The 20,994-nt window shown below is 42.1% G+C and overlaps 1 protein-coding gene across 2 annotated transcripts in view; it reads right to left on the bottom strand.

Annotated features, from left to right (window-relative positions):
- Positions 1-20,994, bottom strand: part of LOC128896579 (GAS2-like protein pickled eggs) — an 81,071-nt gene that overhangs the window by 11,321 nt on the left and 48,756 nt on the right. Inside the window, exons 4-6 of one of the 2 annotated variants that reach the window (XM_054159952.1) lie at positions 2,718-2,919; positions 1,613-1,697; positions 278-668 (exon numbers count right to left, since the gene is read on the bottom strand). In XM_054159952.1, coding sequence (XP_054015927.1) covers positions 278-668; positions 1,613-1,697; positions 2,718-2,919 — 678 coding nt within the window. Of the gene's footprint in view, positions 1-277; positions 681-1,612; positions 1,698-2,717; positions 2,920-20,994 lie in introns of both variants that reach the window. The other variant, XM_054159948.1, reaches the window with a different exon arrangement.

Consider the following 20,994-nt stretch of genomic DNA (forward strand, 5'->3'; position numbering starts at 1 on the left):
TCTTTGAACCCCATGTCATCCTGCTCTAGGTGTCCCCTATGAACTCAATCCTATCCTGAACTCTATGTCTTCTTTGAACCCCCTATCCTTCTAATCTTAGTGTCCTCTATGAACTCTACCCAATCCTAGCCTCTAAGTCTCCTTTGAATCGCTTATCTTCCTAATCTTGGTGTTCTCCCTGAACTCTACCCAATCCTAGACCCTCTATCCTTTTTAAACCCCACATTATCCTGCTCCCGGTGTCCTCCACGAGCCATCCCCAGTCGCTATTACTCACCTTAACATCTTGATGCTTAGCATGATGCGTCGGCGAGCGAGCATCCTCGTTGATGCCCCTCTTGGGCGAGTCGGATCCCGTCTTCGTGGGGCTGCACGATCTGATCCGCGCCTTCGGGGTGGGCGATCTGGATCGCTGTTTCCCGAAATCGGCAGGCTGGTGGTTGGGACTGCCGAGGAATTTCCTCTGCGGCGTGGGACTCCTCGAGCGATTGATCTTGCGTTGCTGCTCGTCGCTCGGCTGCTGTTGCTGCTTGCCAGCGGGTCGGTGAGGCGTGGGCGATCGCGATCGATTGCTGGAGACGCTCCTGGCCGCGTGCAGCTGCGTCTGCTGCTGATTCTGCATCGTTCCCGCGCAGGAACCCACGCTCGACGCCGAACTCCTTCGAGTTCTAGGAGGTGATCTGCGGATGAGTAGCCGTTTCACGTTTCGCGACAAGGACGGCTAACCATGCTGACTAGGTCTACTCTTTTGGGTCTAGGCTAGTCTTTCGGATCAGTGTTATCGATTCAACCTTTTGTTGACAAAGTAAAATGCTCGTCGAGATCTTAATCTTTTAACATGTTCACTGCCACATTAACTTTTGTCAAAATTTTGATGAAGCCAAAGTTTTGTCTTCAAATAATTGAAAACTACATAACCTTATTAGAATTCAGGAATCTTATCCGGATTTATTTTATTTAGTTTCTTTAACACCTCATATACCGGAAACGTGGGGTCAACGTGTTCATTTCAACGAGTCTTTCCCCAGAAAAGAAAAGTTTGTCGACAACCGAGTGCAGCCAATTCGATAGCTAACGGAATTGAGATTTAGGGGAGAGTGATCGACCCTTTCACGCATATTTTGCCAGCCCTTTTATGATACGGAGTCGTGTGTTATTCGGTACGCGTGTTACGAAACGTTAGCAATTACAGAATACTCGGTATTGAAATGAAATGTCGGATAGTGTCAGCTCTGAAAAATGAATTGTGACATGGGGTACATAAATTTGGGAGAAAGTGGGTTAATGAATGTTGCGGATACGCACTACTGGAGACTTTATCGTTGGACTACTTCAAAACCTTAACACAATTTTGAGATTTTCACGTCGAGCGTCGCAATAACGAATCATGACTCTGAGTAGTGTTTTCCACTTTGATCGACGCGGTACGACTGTGTTATAATGGAATGGTAAATATGTATGCTCTTAGGTTCATCTAATCTCGCTGATCAACGCCCTGTGTAATTCCCTCTAGCTCGAATAGCATTTTACCCCGACCAAGGCGTGGAAAATGTTGCGCGAATGAGCGACCGTAGACAGATAAATGACACCTTAGAAGCAGAAAATTACTCACCTTTCGTAATGCACCTGCGCGCTGCCAAGGTCGAAGGACCCTCCAGCCTTTTGAATCAACTTCGCTGAGATCATCGAGCGATGCGCTGAAACAAAAAAAAAAAAAAAAAAATGATAAATCATAGGTACAGGATTGCGCAATCAGCCACGTCCGTTTTTCGTTATGCTGAAACACGATTCATTCGACGGGATGCCACCGATCGAGGACTAATTGAAACGTCTCTTTCAAGCGATCGCGAGAGCTGTGGTTAGCGAAAAAGACTGTACAAACGGGTAGAGTTAAGTTACTTAACACCTTTCCTCGGGAAACTGAACGAGTCGAGTGGTATTGGAGTGCCATTTACAGGTGTGCATTTTGTGGAAGAATCATTTTTTAGGGTGCCATTTTTTGGAGTGGCAATTTTAACCTAATCTACTATTCATTAGAATGCAATTTACAAAAGGAACATTTTTAGAGGTGCCAGTTTTTAGAGTACCATTTTTATGGGTGCCATTTTTTGGAGTAGCACTTTTAACAGAATCTATGTACTATACATTAGAATTGAATTTACAGAAGTATCATTTTCAAAGGTACCATTTCTTAGAGTACCATTTTTAAAGGTACCATTTTTGGAATACCACTTTTAAACGAATCTACTCTTCATTAGAATACAATTTACGAAAGTATCATTTTTAAAGGCGCCATTTTTTGGAGTACCATTTTTAAACGAATCCACGATTCACTAGAATACAATTTACAACACTAACATATTTCCTTCTTCTACGTGTTTATTACACATAATTAGCATTAATAAGCAAGTTTCCCCACAGCTAACACCTCGGCAATCATCGATCGCTATTAAGTAGACTTTCAAGAAAAAAACTAGCATGCTAATTGCCCAGCCACGGGACAGAATCGAAAGTCTCGAATCATCTTTATTTTCTCCGATGCTGAGATCATACTTGTTTACCCTATCATCGCGTTACGTTTGTCCCGGCTAGCGTCACCACGACGAACGCTAAACCGTGATCGCGTGCACGATCTATTCTATCCGTTAACGTTCGATCCTGTCGAGTTCGAAAATACACGCGAAGCTGTCGAATCAAACGTCCAAAGTTCGACTTACAAGTTCTGCATCGGCAGGGGTCGTGCTTGTCCAAATAATGGCTCAGCGTGTCCCAGCCACCGCCGACACGCACCATCACGTGACTTCGTAGAATCCTGACGAAGATCAGCACCTTCGTGTCACCGATCCTGTACTTCCCCTCCGACACGCGGATCATTGGGAACTGCGTGGGACACGTGCACCTCTCGACCAAGTCGCGAACCTGGAGCATTTCAACAAAAATGACACGTTAGTTTCAACGAGTCCTCCACTTTGGAAATCCAATTTTCTTTACGTTCCTTGACAGTGTCTTCGACAGAGAAAAAAATTGATTCCTCCTCAAAATAGTAATTTCATACGAAAATAAAATTGTAAAGAGCCTATAATTTTCTCCCGTAGGGCATAGTTTGTAAAATTAAACAAAATCGCAGTAAGATACGAGTAGTAACGTAAGATAAAGTTGAAGAAAATGAGTTTTCATCTGGACCAACCAGGAGCCTCGATAGGAATTCCTCGGCTATAAGTCAGATCGCCGTCTCGGGCAACGCGAGCCAATTTTTCCGTGATTTCTGCGAACGCAACGTTTCGCCACGAGCGACAGAATTCAATCCTGTTTCAGTCGTTAGGACGTATTGTGCTGTTAATTAAGGCGGCCGTCGACAGGAACGACGCGTTCGAATGATACACGATTTTTCTTACCGCGTTGACAACACCGTGCCTAGCTGACCCGTATTTGTTGCACAGGATTTATGGTGCTTGTAATGTGCAGCTGGTATTGATTAGAAAGGCTGTACCCACTGGCACGCATGCACGCGGTTGCATGTTGTTTCGTATGAAATGTCATGGAAGAATGATAAAGTAACGTCTCGCGTATCGATCAAATTTGTTACTCGGATTTCCGATCGAGGCGCGTCCCCTAAAATATTAGTTTGAAATAGAACACAGTTTAGAGATTTAACTACGCGATCAATTTCGCACCCTACGATTCGAGTTCTCATTTGACTCCATTTTCTTGAGTATTGAAGCGTGAGTACTACAATTAATTAATTGCTGCGTAAAGGAATTTAATTTCTAGTTTAGTAAACGATACTTTTTGGTATATTAACACTTTCAGTGCCAAATTACAAATTCTTATTACAATTGGAAATTCACGAATCTTATCCAGACTAGTTTTCTTTGACACCCGATCTCCAGAATGAATTCTTTTTAATTCCTTAGTCAAAATCCCAGTTGTCCATATTGTTTACTAAACTATAAATTAAATTCCTCTCCACGGTAATTAATTTTCCTGGACTCGACTTCCGCGAGCCCCGTTTCACCGCGAGAGCAAGATCACGATTTTGTGGGAAAATTGGCTGCCATGTGACAGGAGCTGGTAAGGAATTTCCGCCGATCGTTGGCAAAGATCGCGAAACACTAATTAGCCACCAGACGTAATCGGGCCGCCTGATATTTCACGTTTTCTTACAACACGTGCTTCAATAAGGGACAGATTCAGATTCCAATCAGAGCGGCGATGCTAACAGATAGAAAAGGTTAAAAAACTATCTCTACGAACGGTGCACGGCGACTATTTACAATCCATTCAACTAATTATTTAACGTTTAATTTATTGCTCCCTACCGAGCGACAACGTTGACTGATCGTTCGAATCCTCTATCCCACGAGATCGATAAAAAGGAATGTCGAGAAACTTTTAAAGAGACGTGGAAGGGGGCGTGGACGCAACAAACGTGGAACAAAGTAACGCAAATGAGAATTTCCGTTGAGGAACTGCGTTTTATTACGGTTCGCCTTCGGACATATGCGTTTTTCCTACTTTTAAACGTGAAGTGAAAGCAGAACTGCGCCCCGACTATCCGTTTATCAAACCGTTGTAACACGACGCGATTTTTTCCAAATGATATTAAATTAACTGTTAATTTCATTGTGCATGCCACGACGCTGCTACGAACTTCCGTTACGTATGTACGTTAATGCATATATTGTCTACACGGAAATACTGTCTGAGCAGGTCTGTTAATGTGCATATTGTCTGCACGGAAATACTGTCTGAGCAGGTCTGTTAATGTGCATATTGTCTGCACGGAAATACTGTCTGAGCAGGTTTAGGATAATTTTTAGTGAGGTGGCAATATTGAATACTGTAAATGTGCATACTCTCTACACGAAAATACTGTCTGAGCAGGTTTAGGATAATTCTTGGTCAGGTGGCAATATTGAATACTGTTAATGTGCATACTGTCTACACGAAAATACTGTCCGAGCAGGTATGTTAACGTGCATACTGTCTACACGGAAATACTGTAGACTGTACTGAGTTGATTTCGGGTAGTTTATGGTAGAGGCGGTAATATTGAATACTGTTAATGTGCATACTGTCTACACGAAAATACTGTCTGAGTAGGTTTGAGGTAGTTTTTGGCTAGATGCGGCAATATTGAACACAATGCCGTCTCTATCGCTCGAGTTGCAACGTTTCTATTCTCAATCCTCCCAACTTCAGACCACCCTCACTCCTAAAATTACATTTTCCAGCAATAAACTTCAAGTTGCCAGTCTCCATTCCCTCAAACCTTTCCTCAACGTTTCTAATTCATAACTTATGAATATAAAGAGTGTCACCATAATTGTTCCATGAAATCTTCTCAATCTAAGAAAAGCCAGGACTCTCGAATCGAATAAAACTCTCCACGGTGGTCGACACGGGATAGATCCAAGCACTAGCAAACAAGTGGCAAAGAAACTGCTCCAAGATTCAGCCAATTATCGTGATCGCGGTGTTAGGGAAAACACCCAGCCCCGTTATCCCGTGGTAGGGAACTTTCTTCTCAGAGTATTAAGTCGCCCGCGTTATTGATTACGCTCTGTTATCGGCGCGGTGAATCGGTTGGGATAAATATATATCATTTATGTGCGAACACCCACCGCCAGGCATTTGACAGCGGAACGGTGAAAATTATTTATTACCAGATCACAACACGCACACACGTACTAGGCCTCCAATCGCGCGTGCAGGGCGTTGGGATTCTTGGTCACGGGCTGTTGGGGAGCGAACGCCACCAGTTCTTCCCCCACCCGTCGCTCCCTTATCTGTTGATGACATTTTTCCCTGCGAATGATTTACACCGCGTTGCGTAAATGCTCGCGCGGACGGTTTCCTGAAATTTCCACCGATTTCCTCGCGCGACACGATCGATCAGCCCTCGAAAATTCACTCTGCGACGTGAATTGCGGGATACCCTGTAATATGAACCAATGGGGGCGGTCTGGCGATCATAGATGAGTATCCAGGTGGTAGCGGGATGAACGATTGAATAATTATTATTTAAACGAGATGTTTCGTTTTTTAATCAATTCTATGAAGACAGGATTGTTGGAATGTCTGTTTTTAAAGATGTTCTTAGTCAACTTGGTTGTTTTTCAGATTTTGAATGTTTTATCCAAGGGATGGAGCTTTTTGGCAAGCTTTAAAAAAGCAGGATTGACGAAATTTCTGTTTTTAAGCAATTTTATTTAAAATGCTTCATCCAAGGAGAGGAAACGATGAACCACAAACTATCGACTATAGTAGTTGATTAGAATTCGAGGTATGTCCGCGTCGTTCCTGTTGACGTCGTTGGTTTGCGTCACGGCGTCCCTTGTTCCAAATATTTAGTTCACGTGGGTGGTATCTCTGACGCTGAACACTTGAGACACGGTGTACATCTGTCCCATAGTAATCAGGGAATTATGCTAATCAGTGGAAGGCTTGTCTATCTTAATTTCACTCGTTACTACGTCATCGACATCACTAGACGAAAGTTTTTCGATGATATAAAAACTGCATTCAATTCGGGGCCGTTTGATGAACGAATGCTTATTTTATAATAATTTAAAATTGATTTCACTTAGAGAATTATATTCTCTAACAAGACAAAGAATGAATGGTATTCATTTTTGCATATGGACATGGTTTTTCACATGGAAGTGTTCAAGCTTCATCTGTCAACATCGGTTCTAATAATAGTAATCTCGCCTGTCGACCTTTCATAGTGCTCGCCTTGCGACACACCAATTGTCTACGACCGGCTAAGTTTGTAGGCTACATATTTCCTGCTTAGAAGTAACGATTCGTGCTACCCAACGTTCTGCGTGAAACCTAAGACACTGCACTCTCGTGTGCAATAATGATTCAACTCCAATTAATTAAACCTTAATAATTGCAATCTTAAAAAGATGAACCACTAATTTATTCGTAGTTCGAGTCACTCTTAGTATTTTTAACGTTTCATTCATTTTATTAACTATATAGGTAAATATTCACGAATTAATATTTAAATTGCAAATATCCTTCAGAATTATATACACTGCAAATATTGTCGTTGCAGGTTTCAATTTCTGATTATACAAAATTAAATTGCAGTTTGACGAACTACTGGCTGACCAACTAGGTCAAATCCCATCGATCTGAGTCCAGATCCGACAGTTTCAATTTTTTCCAGCTGGATGACTGCCTCCAGACTACGTCTTTAAGTATACATCTCAAGTGTACTACTATGTGTGTCGAGCACTTTGCTCACATTCACTATTACGTCTTTCTGTCACCTTCCTCGAGGGCATTCAGACATCTAAAGTTGCTATACGACAAGGGCCGCGTGTGCTCGAACTGGAGGTGCGAACTGATGAAGATTAGGCGTGGGTGGTCATTTTTACAGTAGCTGACTTCAGACACTAAAACTTCAGTTGAGAAATCCTCGTAGGTTAATTCTTCGAGACCGATACCAATTTACTTGTATTCATCGACGTGAGTTACTAATAAATATTTTTATATTTCAACCCTGAAGTGGTAGCTTAAAAAAAGATAACCTTCTTAGCAGAGTTCCTAGATCCATAAATAAAAAAGAAACGACCACATACATTTTTGTAATCAATTCTCAGATAATCACATCGCATTTATACAATCTAAAAGCAATTACTTTCCTTTCACTCATCGACAAGAGTTACTAATAAATATTTTTAAGTTGCGACCCTGAAATAGTATCTTAAAAGGAAGAAGAAGACTTTCTTATCAGAGTTCCTAGCTCTACAAATAATTATAGAATAATTATTTTTACGATTTCCCAGACAATTGTGCGCGGTGAATATCGCTCAGGACGAACAGTGTGGCGCATTGCAGGTGAGCGGACAGGATGAATGGTTATGATGCTATAATGCAAGGCCGCAGCGGCTTACGTAACAGAACCTAACCCAACTATACGGAATACGTTTCGCGATCGTTCGGAAATAGGAGTCACGTAGTCGGGTGGTTTCTTCACCCCTAAACGAGTCCTCGAGGACCTTTCGAAATTAACACCCTCCGGATTTATTCGTCCTGCAGATTAAATCGGTTTGCAGGCGCGACGGAAAAGCAATCGAGCAACGAAAATTAGATAGGAAGAATAATTGAAAATTCCAGGCTCCTGGGACACTCAGGATACCACTCAGGATAAGAAACACCACGTGACTACGCCTGGAGCAAGATGGCGGAGAGTTACGTCACGAATGGATGAGAAAATGGAAAAATTTATGCGTACGAAGTACGTAATTTGATACAGTTAATGTGTATTGCTGATGTAATCCATACTTTTCTGCTGGTAGAATAGGATGGTAGGAAAGTTAGGCGAGTTCGAAGCCAAATAGGAAAGCAATAGAGTAATAGGGAGGAACGAATAGTTGGAAACTCTGTGCCCTGTTCATCGAAGCGAGGCTCTCAGGGGGTCAACAAACCCATGTGGCCACGTGACAACGCCAGGACCAAGATGGCGGATGGTTACGTCACTAATAGACAAAACCTCCAATCTTCTAGAAAAACGAAATTCGAGCCACTCGCTGGAAATTTTAACTAAAGTACACGATAGATAGAACATCCCTTAGGAAAGTAGTGAACAGGAAAGAAACAATTTCTCAACAAACGAACAAAAATGGCAGAGTCTGGGAAAGAAGGACGATCAAAGATGAGACAGAGAAAGCATTCCGCAGTAATCAAGACCTGGAGATAAGAAGGATAGGACTCGACGGTGGAAAGAGGAGAGAAAAGGGAAACAACGAGGAAGATCACAATGGAGGATGGGAGAGGGTGTCGATCAGCCAAGAGGACGCCAGTGAATGGAGACAGAGAAAGACAAAGAGGATGCCTAGGCGTGGAAAGAGGACTCGTTCGCCACCCACGCACACACAGCCATCGAATTAATTCCCTGGATTTTTCTGCCTGCAGTTTCACCTTACTCGCGGAATTATTCCAGATCGCTTGTCGCTTCTCCTTCGCGTTAGACTTCCGGTATAAAGTGCGCGATTTGCTCACGACCGTTTCCTTTGTTGGATTGGATTTACTGGAGCGCGAGCCACTTCGGTACGCCAACCAACGACCACCTCCACCGGCGAATAGGGAAGCTTTGTTTTAGGAGGAGAAGCTTACCTAGGAAAGTCTGACGTGGGAAGGCTCGAAAGAGGTGCGTGTTTGAAAATGTTTATAAGATAAATGGAAAATGTTCCGGGAACGAGTTTAAGGGTATTTGAAGGAACGTTTATGTAGATATTTTTGTATTTTAAATACGGCTTAAATTAACGAAGTTGCGCCGTTGTCATTGTTTACATGGGTATTCTACTGAGTGACCGCTCTACTTTAGAACTGGGTTATCTAAAATTTAAAAATCAAGCATTTTTGAATAAAATATTAAATCACCCAAGTGCTATAGAGAGCTTTATTTCCTTTAGCCTAGTTTTCTAATCTACCTACTTCCTCAAACATAAATATTGTTAAGTACAAATTTGTATCGTTGCAAAATTATTCCTCGAATAAATTCACAAATCAAACTAAATAAATTAAACTATATTTCTCTCTCGTTTCCCAATAATATCCGCTGTGTTACGATTGAGGTTACGTTACCCTGACGCCATTAGGCCTCCAAAATTTCAAAAAGTTTCAACAAGTCGTATCTATAAATAAACCACCCACTCGCGATTTTTCTCGATATTTGTGAAACGTTTGAACGTCAGCGGCTTCTTCGAAAAGACAGAATACGAAGGTGGTGGAATTTTAAGGAAAACAATTTCCTTTGACCCTGAATAGAGAGCACAGAACGAAACGATAAATGTCCAGATCGCGGCATAAGCGCGACAGGGGACTAAAAATACGTTTTATCGCGTAGCCTGGTCGCGTTGAGGTTTATGCAAGGCTTTGCAGCGTTTCCGGGACTTCCGAGTGTAAAACAGCTTCTTCGTAGCTCGGGGAGGAGTAAACACGTTCTTGTTAAGCTCGTCGAGACAACTCGTTCTTGCCCTATATTTTCGTCGAGTATCTTGACACTTTTTCTGTCAACCACCTCTCGTATACGTCTCTGTCAGATGAATTTCGTAATAAGATAATATTGTCTCATACTGTTACCCGATTGTAGCACTGTCAAGTGTTGACATTGTTTAGAAAAAGTTAAAAATTTGATAGTTACACGGTCTATGGGAAATTTATATTCATAGAGCACGTTTAGTATGAAATTTCTCACACTTGTATGTCTTATTTTCGTATCTGCAACTACTCTGAGACTCCCTCGAGCCAAAAACGAAATGGGTATACTAAATTCCGCCCTTTTCTATTGATTGGATATATTAAATTCCTCCCTTTTCTATTGATTGAATATACTAAATTCTGCCCTTTTCTATTGATTGAATTCTACAGGCCCTACGACATTTATATTGCATTCTACAGTATACAAATCGTTCAGTATGAAATTCCCCAGACTTCTACATCTCACTTTCTTATCTACTACCCTGAGACTCCTTGAGCCCGAATTTTAATAATATCGATCACTTTAATAACTTTATAATCACTCTTTCCTTCATACTTAATCTGAGTCGAAGTCATAACGACTCACTTCAACGTCAACTTCCTTGACGTACCACAAGTCATCCTTTTTCCGGTTTCAGAATAAATTACGTTTCGCCTAGTGCGATATTAGTTTCTACTTGGTTTCACATTCTACTTCGTCGGGTACCTTTTTCTTCCTTTTTTTTTTGCCTTCGCGAAAGGTGCCGTCCATTTATGATTCGCTTTAAATGCCATATTCAGACGCTTAATGGCGCTTCTGCATTCGTATAAATACGAGTAAGCGTCGGTATTATTTATCGCTGTCCCGCCTTTCACCTTCGATGAATTTCATATTTCCATACCGGCGGGGATCAAAATCGAACCGTGAAACTCCGTAATGAAATTAATTGCATCTTCCCAGACGTATTTATTGGGCAATTAACGTCGTCGTTTAGAACTGGACATGCGATTATCGTGCGTCGACGATTTCTTCGGCAGTGACTTTCAACTTCTCTCTCTAGGAGGAGGAAACCATGAGCTGCCACTTTTTCTTCGACTATTCTGCGAATTAATCTCTCGGGCTTCGCGAGAAAGATCTCTCGAGAAATCAATGGGACGAATTACAAAATTTCACAATAATTCAGGTAGTCAATTTTGGGAAAGTATCTCCTTTGGTTCTAGGACCACCCTGTATATTAAAATATTTCGTCCTTGGGACGAATTACAAAATTTCACAATAATTCAGGTAGTCAATTTTGGGAAAATATCTCCTTTGGTTCTAGGACCACCCTGTATATTAAAATATTTCGTCCTTGGGACGAATTAAAAAATTTCACACTAATTCAGGTAAACAATTTTGGGAAAATATCTCCGAGAGCACCCTGTATATTAAAATATTCCAGAATTTCATGGAAGTAAATTATGGAAAGTACGAATGTTTGATAGCCCAAATGCCAAATAAAATATTAAGAATGTACTTTTATGGGAGGAAATCAAAGAGAGAATGTAACTGGTACATCGTTACGTTTCCTAAAATGGCTGATGGGATTGGTTGGGAGACTCTGCCATAATTGAAACCCTGTATCGAGCGGCGTTGCGCTCATGCATCGAGGTGAAATATATACTTCGTTCGCCTAATCGATGCACCCGTTTATTGGTCACAATGTGATAGCGAGATGGTAAATGGTAACGATTCTTCAACGATATTGCTTCTAGATTAGGAAACCAGACTTAAACAGCTCGCTATTTCTTATTTAATTAATCATCAATTATTTACTCGTAAAAACAACTGGCATATATAAGAAAAATATTGCAAGAGTCTATTTTATTTATCTACTTCTTTCTAATAATATTCTTGCTTCTTCCACTACGTGCAATAATATTTAAAAAAATATACTTCTGTTGTATAGAAAATAGGATAAAATATATCCCAATACAAAAAATTGTATAGATTGTATAGAATATAAAATTGTATAGATTGTATTGTATAGAATTGTATAGACAATTCTCCTAGTAGTTTTACTAGTTTTGCAAATCTTAACAGTCTAGAAGACTGGCATCAGCGATGACCAAAATCCTAGACTTCGAATAAATTTGAAGTATTTCCTCTTTCGAACGATTTCTAAAGAAGGAAATTTTCTGACCCCGGGTTTCCTCGAGCAACCATGTTGGATCTCCCATGGAAAAGGATTCGAAGAGTCATCGATCCTAAACGCTCGGGGACTTTCATTTCCCCGGAAAAGACGGCTGCGCTCGTGCAGCGCGACTCATTTTCATGATCAAGATTCCACGGTGAATCGCAATCACGGAACTATGGATCGTTCTCTCCTCTTCCCACGAGCCTCCCCGCACGGATCATCCTGGGAAGATCGGCTGCCGGCGATAGCGGTGAGATAGCGATCAGCATCTCGACCGGAGGTTCCATCACTTTCTCTGCCGTTTGTGCAGCGTGTTAATAAATGCCTTGGACAATTTTTCACTGCCAGCCGCTATCATTTGACGCGGAGTGGCCTTCTATTTGAATTCTGATACTCGCCACCCTGAGCAGTTAGGTTCTAGCTGCCTCGCGAGACCGTACAACTCCGAGGACTTTATGTGTCTCTGATCTTGATGAAGTGAGACTGAAGTGAGACTGAAGTCTGCTTCAGGAGGCCACGTTAGAAATTTGTGGAAGATTTGTGTCGAGATTAATCGAAGGGTGACTGTTCTTTAATAGACAATAAGGTTTGTATTTAAGTTTCAATGTTTAGTAGGGCTTAGATTGTTTGAGGATCTAGAGGTCCAGGTCCTGATAAAATAGGACCTGGAGACAATCCTAAGTCACTAATAGTATTACAAATAATTAATGACAAAGTAATTAATCGAAGGGTGACTGTTCTTTAATGAAGAATAACATTTCTATTTGAGGTTCAATATTTAGTAGGATTTAAATTGTTTGAGGACCTAGAGGTGTCCAGATCCTGATAGAGTAGCAGGATTGGTGAGGACTTGGAACCTTTGGAGACAATCCTAAGTCACCAGTAGTAATACCAGAGTTGTATTTTTCACGAAGAATATGTGATAGCTCAATTAGAATAGAGTATGGAAAGTTGGACGTCTGCACCTCAATCATAGTGGTGTCAGGTAGCAATTGGCTGGGTCAAGAGTCGTTTTGTACACATTTATGTGTCAGTGGTAATCACGGTAGTCTATTCTCGAGGGAAGGTGAAAAGTGACGTCGTTGTAACAGCTGTGGTGGCCTCTAGTTCTGAGAATGTGAAAATGTGAATGTTAAATAATTAATAAAGGTGCCCTGCAAAGATTATTTTATTTGTCAAGTTACAAGTTAGAGATCTATTTCAATCTAAGTAGAATTACACATCAATAGTCTGATTAACAAAGATGTCCTGAAATGTAACTCCCAAATCTTTCATACCAAGTTTCAACACTCGAAAACCTTTCCCAGACCTAACTCAATCCAAATCTACCAAAATAAAATCTTAGTGATAACCTAGACCCTAACCTAGACACCAAGGCCAAGTCTAATAACAATTGCCCTATCAAATTGCAAATCGAGGATCCACTTAAATCTAAATCTGTCTCACTGAACACCAACTGTCCGACCAATCGACTGTCGCCTAACCCAGAAATTCGGATTACCTAACAGTTAATGAAGAGGCGAACGATTACCCTAGCTGACAAGTTGCAAGTCGACTTCCCTGCCCGAGCATCGGTGCATAGCACGAAAAGGACGCCGGGTTCACGTAGGACGCGGCGGGGTCACGTTAAACCGACGACCCTGCGAAAGTCCTGGCGACTGGTGGGATTAGTTTCCTTCGCGTTGTTATGTTAATAGACACGTCGACACGCGGAAGTACGGACGACGACACGGCCACGAACGCTCGTTGAACAAACGAGAAGTGTCTTGCAAGTTTATTGCCTGCCACCGATGATATCAGCCTCTCTTTGTCTGATGGCTACCGCGACGCGGCGCAGGAACAGGACGTCGTTTCGTTCTTGCAATCGACGATTAATCCTTTTAATAGAAAGTTCAGTGGCCACGTCGAGCATTCGTCATCGGGTCGTACGAATGGAGAAGGTTTCAAGTGTTGAAACTTGGGATGAAGGATTCGGGAGTTATGGGTGCTCGAATATTGCTATTAGAATTCGCTTGGGTTAGGTCTGGGTTATCACTCAGACTTTATTATGTGTTTACATTTGGCTCGAGTCGAGCGCCGAACAAAGAAAAGGGCAGAGAGTGAAAGAGAAAGAGATCCAAGAAAAAAAGGAATCGTCAGAAGCGTATCAATCGGTTAGAATCATATTACACTGCTATCTCGCCGAGAGACAAGGGAGAACCCCCTCAGTGTTGAGAATAGTCATCTTGCCTTTATCTAGTCAATGTCTCTATTCTGTGTTTACATTTGGCTCGAGTTGAGTGTCGAACGAAGAAAAGGGCAGAGAGTGAAAGAGAAAGAGATCCAAGAAAAAAAGGAATCGTCAGAAGCGTATCAATCGGTTAGGATCATATTACACTGCTCGCTCGCCGAGAGTCAAGGGAGAACCCCCTCAGTGTTGAGAATAGTCATCTTGCCTTTATCTAGTCAATGTCTCTATTCTGTGTTTACATTTGGCTCGAGTTGAGTGTCGAACGAAGAAAAGGGCGGAGAGTGAAAGAGAAAGAGATCCAAGAAAAAAAGCAATCGTCAGAAGCGTATCAATCGGTTAGGATCATATTACACTGCTCGCTCGCCGAGAGTCAAGGAGGAACCCCCTCAATGTTGAGAATAATCATCTTGCATTTATCCAGACAATCCTGCCTCGCACTTATCCGGTCTTTACTGTGTACTTCGCATCAATCGTTAGGTATCTATCGAGGTTATTGGTGTGAGTAATTTAGAAAAGTCTGCCCGAGACTTTCCCTTCCCACCGTGAAAAATTTCTCACTCCCAAAGCGAACCATGAATTCTATGGAAATTTCTCCCTTAATCGCGAGAGAAATCCGAGAACGAGGGCAACGGATTCTTTTCCTCCGGCGGATATACAATGACGGAAGGCGCGCATTAGTTTTTCAATGTCTAGGAGATTTGCATCCTCCTTCTAACGCGGATAACGCGAGTCAAGATCGCCGGCATCGACACGCCTCGAGCGCTATTAAAACGACAATAAGCACGGTTTTCCAGCGGTCGTGCTCCACGGAAAACGACGCTCGCGTACGCGTAAACGGCAATTACCCGCGATACGAGGAATTATCCATGGCCGTTACGTCGGTTACAAGCTTCAACCTTTCGTTTTCTTATGAAATTATTTTTCTTCCGCGACGTCGCACACGACTTTCCCTGGAACTGACGCAACTGGGAAATTCGTTGACTCTCGACGCTAGGAGGACGATTTCTTTAACGAACGTTCGTGGATAGATAAATTAAATTTAAAAATATTTGTTGTATCTACTTCTCTCGGAAAAAAATCGTTAATATCACATTTTTTTCTCAATTCTGATTTCCCCTTAAACCACAACAAATCATGGTCACTAATAACATCGATAGGTACGTGTAACATTAAATATTAAAAAAAACAAGAAGCAGAAACCTGCGGTGACCCATTTTTTCCTAGTCTCGCCTCCTCTGAGAACCCCGACGCTGAAGACGAAACAGCCCGAATAGGGATCGGTGGAACTCTTTGTTCCAGTTCGCCGCAGCGAGGGCACTTCTGTTTGTCTCCCACGTCGCTGAAACTTTTTAGATAAGGAAAACGCGGCTAGGATCGTCGTTGCTTTCCTATGACCGACCCGATTCCCGTGCATTGCCACTGATCACGGGGAAAGCCTGCCCATTGGATAGCCGCGTCCTTCCTTTTCAGACAAGACGCCTCCGCGGTCCTCGACGTCTTATCTCGGGCCACGGCGAGTGTTCTCGACGTCCTATCGGTCAGTTTACACGCTCGTGGCTGTACAAATCGTGATGTAACCAGAAGCCAGCAGCTCTTCGAACGCTCGTAAATCCTCCAAGACTTGGACAAACGTTATATGTGGAATTGGGCAGTGGAAAGTATTGTTCTGAGATGGAGTCGATTGCCTGATGGAGGCTGATACGTAGTAGTGAGATGTTAGAAAATCACAGACATGGAAAATTTTGTATTATTTGACAGTTACGCCAATGCATTACAGTTGTCACTAGTTTGATATGAGGCTATAGGGGTACCACTCACCCAATACAAAGAATTAAGCTGTCAGAAAATCACAGACATGGAAAATTTAAAGTAGCTGTTCGACTGGTGTAATATTTGACGATTACGCCAATGCATTACACTTGTCACTAGCTCGATAAGAATTTGTAATGATACTACTAGCTCCACCTAATACATAGCAGGAAGATGTCAGAAAATCACAGACATGGAAAATTTTAAGTAGCTGTTCGACTGGTGTAATATTTGACGATTACGCCAATGCATTACAGTTGTCACTCGCTCTCGTCGCTCTTACGTTTCTTTTTGCAACTTAACGTGGTACCACTGTACGTTTAGGAGTGTTTGACTAATATTTGTCAATTTTTCAGAAATTTATGAAATATGTACTTCCTACACAACTTCAAGGGTATTTTTCACTTCTTAAACACGAATATCGGATGTAAAAAAGAAATAGGTGTCTAATATTTCTTGCTCCTCTACCTCTGTACCAAGTTCCCTTAAAATCGTCGTGTAACAGTTGAGTGATGATTTTTGTGAGACCATCCCTCCTACCCTTCAGCTGGCTTGACCATCGACTCTTTTCGCAAGGCCTGGCAGGATAACAAAAAGAAGGACGTCGGCGAGCGGGAAAGAAGAAAAGGGTCGGCGTGGGCGGGCCACGCCTTCGTATCTGTACGACTTTTAATAATCGGCCCGATTTATCAATGCACCGGCCCTAATTAGCGAGCAGCCCAGTTCTTTCAGCGTGTACGCGTATTGTCCACGGCCAACCTTCTTGCTCTCTGTTGGGTATGAAACATACAGAGGCAAGAAAAAGAAGCAACCAGGAAACCTCGTCTCTGGGCTGCTCGTTGCTTCTCGATAAATATCACGGCGATGTTGGGTCCAATTTGACCGATACAAAGTTACTCAATTATCAGTTATTAATTAGTTACTTTACATTTGCGGAATATAACGTGATTCATTCTTAACGATTATTTATATTTTTGCTAATATCTCTGAAACCGTAAGAAATATTGAAAGTCATGAAGCCTTAAGTCTAATAATTCAAGATTCTTTTTCTCGAGTTCCTGATCGATCACGTGACAGACGGTTGACAAATAAAATTACAGACGGTGTTCAACGGCAGCCATCATATCAGATATGATCCGACGCGTAAAATGAGATGATCGTACCAGTGGGTTTATTATGTTGACGAACCTGCCAGCGTGCCTGATCGACGCTGATGGGTAAGCAAATGAATAAAATTAGTGCACGTGTCCCGCCAGCTGCACGACCGAACAATTCGCGGAGTCTGCATTGGCGGGTACACGGAAGTCGTAAAAGCAAACGCACTGAAAACAAAAAACACTCGTAGAGCACTTGTCCGTGCATTCCTCTCGATGATTGACGATGGATCGATTCCTCGCAATGGAGGCCGTTTGAGCGACGCTCTGGTCTGCTGAGCAAACCGTATCAAGGAAAAGAATTTATTGATACGTCCATTTTCACGACCGATTCTTCGATTGCAGAATATCGAAGAGCAATGGCGAACTATAGTCTTCGAATTTGAATAAATACTCGAATTACGGAGTCAGGCACATGAAATCTACTTTCAGGATCCATTCTTGACACCGATACGAATCGAAAAGTCCTTTTCCATTTTGGAATCTGACGTCCCGTTACCGAGATATGAGCAGTTAAGTTTGAAGCGCGCGAAGGCATGCGCGCGCAGACACGTGAGTCATCTGACTATGAAATGGCGGCTGCCAGGGGCGACGCAGTAAACTTTAATCGTTTGTATCTAGATAACCAAGCCTCGTATTGTGAAATGGTAAAGGACTTTTCGATTTCTTTTGACACGCGGAACGAGTTCATTCGACTGAATTGAAGAAACGTAAAGATCCGAAGCTCTCGAGAAGCTCAATGGAGAATTCATAGCCCAGACATGAGATTTATAGCGGTCGTTTCGAGGTCTTTATGTAAAGACAGTCGGTATACAACTTCAACGACCATAAAAGCGATCATAACTCGAGAACCAGATCGAATAGGTCGCTCATCGACTATTTTTAACCTTATCGTTTCCCAAGTCTTCAAGTCCTGGATCGATTCCCGAAGCAGGTTCAATCGATACACAAACACCCCGTTTATTAAACCCGATTCCACGCCTAATGTATGCGCAGATATCTCGCGCGAAACGTAATATGCATAACGCAATCGAATATCTTTTTTTCCACGTTTTCCACGAACGTCGCGTCCAGCTCGTGGTAATGGCGGCCACGGTACAGATGCAAATCGTAGGAAAACGGTTTCGTGCCATCGGTTGTTGAGTAACAGATCGATTATAAAAGGAGCATCGCCAGCGAGCATGATACGCAATTACGCGATAGTTGGAAACGGCGCGTGACCGACGGAGCATCAACGTGAAAGACACACGGTTATAAAACGGAGTCCGGCATGTCTTCGACGCCTTGTTGCTCGTTTCGTCGAGCGTCAGAAGTTAATGAGGACGTAACAAGGGAGTGCTCGTAAAAATAAAATTGGGAAAAAAGTTTTCGATGGAACAGATAATTGGATCTCAATCTGTACTTCGTCTTTCTTACTTTCTCTTCGTTATTCTAATTGTTTAAACTAGGATTGTTTAAACCAAAGAGTCCAGCACCTTGGTGCTCGCTTCGTTGGCTATCAATTAATAATGAAGACGTAACGAGGTAAAAATAAACCCGAAGAAGAAGTTTTCGTAAAATATACGCGACGATATAATTGGATGCCAATTTGTATTTTATCTCTTCACTCTCTCTTTATTATCGAGATTATTTCAACCTAAATTTCGCCTGGAAATATGACCGCGCGAGTGTGATTTACGCCGGCGTCGTGCCTCGAGTGAATTGTTTAATGTTTTTTCCTCTTGGTAACTGGAACTGTTGCCAATTACCATTTTTCTTTCTAACGTAAGAGGCAATTAAACGTGCAGCACCGCGACAGAGGCACGGTTGCAGTATACGCGGTATACGTTCGACCAAGTTTCTTCGAAGGTCCCATTCATGCTTTTCTCATGAATCGATACATGGATTCCAAGCTGTTATTAACGACTGGTCTGATATTAAGCGGATACTTCGATTGGAATTTTCATTGACGTAGAGACCATTCCGATCAGAAATTAAATAGAAAGGTGTGGTATTCAGAAACGCTGTTTCTGAATAGTTGAACATTTGGAAGTGCAGGTTCTGAGTTAGGTGTAAAAATAACAGAACACGCAGCGGTCGCTCTCTAACTGCCGCGATTCGTGTACCTCGCTCCTTCTCGTTGTAGCCCTCGAGCACTCAGAGGCAAGCAAACCGGAGATGGATAAAAGAGCTCAGTTCTTGGAACACGTAAGAACACCTAACCTCTCTAACGCTCGCAATTCAGCCCCAGTGAATCACTGTATATCGCTATTGCGCCCGAGCGATATGTTTACATCTACTTATCCTCGGAAATTTGACCTGTTGAGCTTGAGATTTTTATTTTAAGTAAATTCCGAGGAACTTTATTTTTATCGTAAATAAATTGCGAGGAATTCGAGAAATATACAGTAGAATAGTAAGCGATCGAATAAAGAACAGGGGAAATTATTTGTATTGCTATAATTGTGTAGCGAGAAATTATTGTTACGGGGATTTTTATATTTGATAGCGCCATACTGATTAGGGCAACGAAGGTTCACGGTTTTCGGTGTAACAACGGTTCCAGTACAGGCATGCACAGAACAGGTGAATTCCCGCAAACACGACGGCTCGCGGCGCAGCTTTTATGGCGGAGGCCCAGCGTCGCGGCGCCGGCGTCTCTGCAATCAATACGTCGCGGCGCAACGTCCCGTGAGCTCCGACCTCAGCTGTTCGTCGCGTCCACCCATGTTTCCCTCGTCTGCGTCTCGAAGACGTCGAATTTTCATATTCCACGAATTGTTTTTCTCGCGGAATTCGAATCGACTCCAGAAAATGATACCTTCTCCAAATTGTGCAAAGTTCTCCAAAAAGGGACCAAAATGATTACACGATAAATAATACTACAGAGTGAATATATAATCACATACTTTGAGTAATAATGGAGAATGTATCATTAATCATTCTTAGATGGTCGGCTTAGTAACAAGTCATCGTCGCGCGCGAGGTCAGCGACCCTCGATGAACGAGAACTTGAGCCTACTGCGGAGACAAATTTGAATTTTTGTATGAAATTTATAATCTCGAGAGTTCTTGAGGAACTTTTTGAAATTATTAACGACGAGAAGCAATGTTTCACGACGAGCCATTGCGAGTTGGAGTTAGTTTCTTTGGAAATGGAACTAGGTGTACGTCGAATGAATAAATTCTTCTAGGCATTCCATCATTGGAAAATATACAGCGAGTTCGTCGAAAACGGCCACCGCCCGGAATGGCATTTGTCACGCCCTTTATCAAGGGCCACCGTTTATTTTATTCGCGTCTCTCCTTTTTCATCGCGACCGAACCGTGATTCGAATATAATCGAGTGGCTGGAGGCGCCTAAAAATAGCTGCGAGAACAATCGAATAAACATTTATTTTCTTGGAAAGTGGCCGCTGTGAAACTTTCCAAGGCTGGCTCGATATTTTTTTCGACCGTTTCCACTGTATTTAACGAGTATTCAAATGAATTTTCATTTCTATTCGATTAAACAGTTGTTCGGATGAATTTTTATGCGACTGAATACTCAATTGAATATACTTTCAGATATTCAGATAAATTTTTATTCGATTAAACAGTTGTTCGGATGAATTTTTATGCGACTGAATACTTATTCGAATATACTTTCAGATATTCAGATAAATTT

Source organism: Hylaeus anthracinus, unplaced genomic scaffold, assembly GCF_026225885.1.
Source record: "Hylaeus anthracinus isolate JK02 unplaced genomic scaffold, UHH_iyHylAnth1.0_haploid 0, whole genome shotgun sequence".
Taxonomy (NCBI): domain Eukaryota; kingdom Metazoa; phylum Arthropoda; class Insecta; order Hymenoptera; family Colletidae; genus Hylaeus; species Hylaeus anthracinus.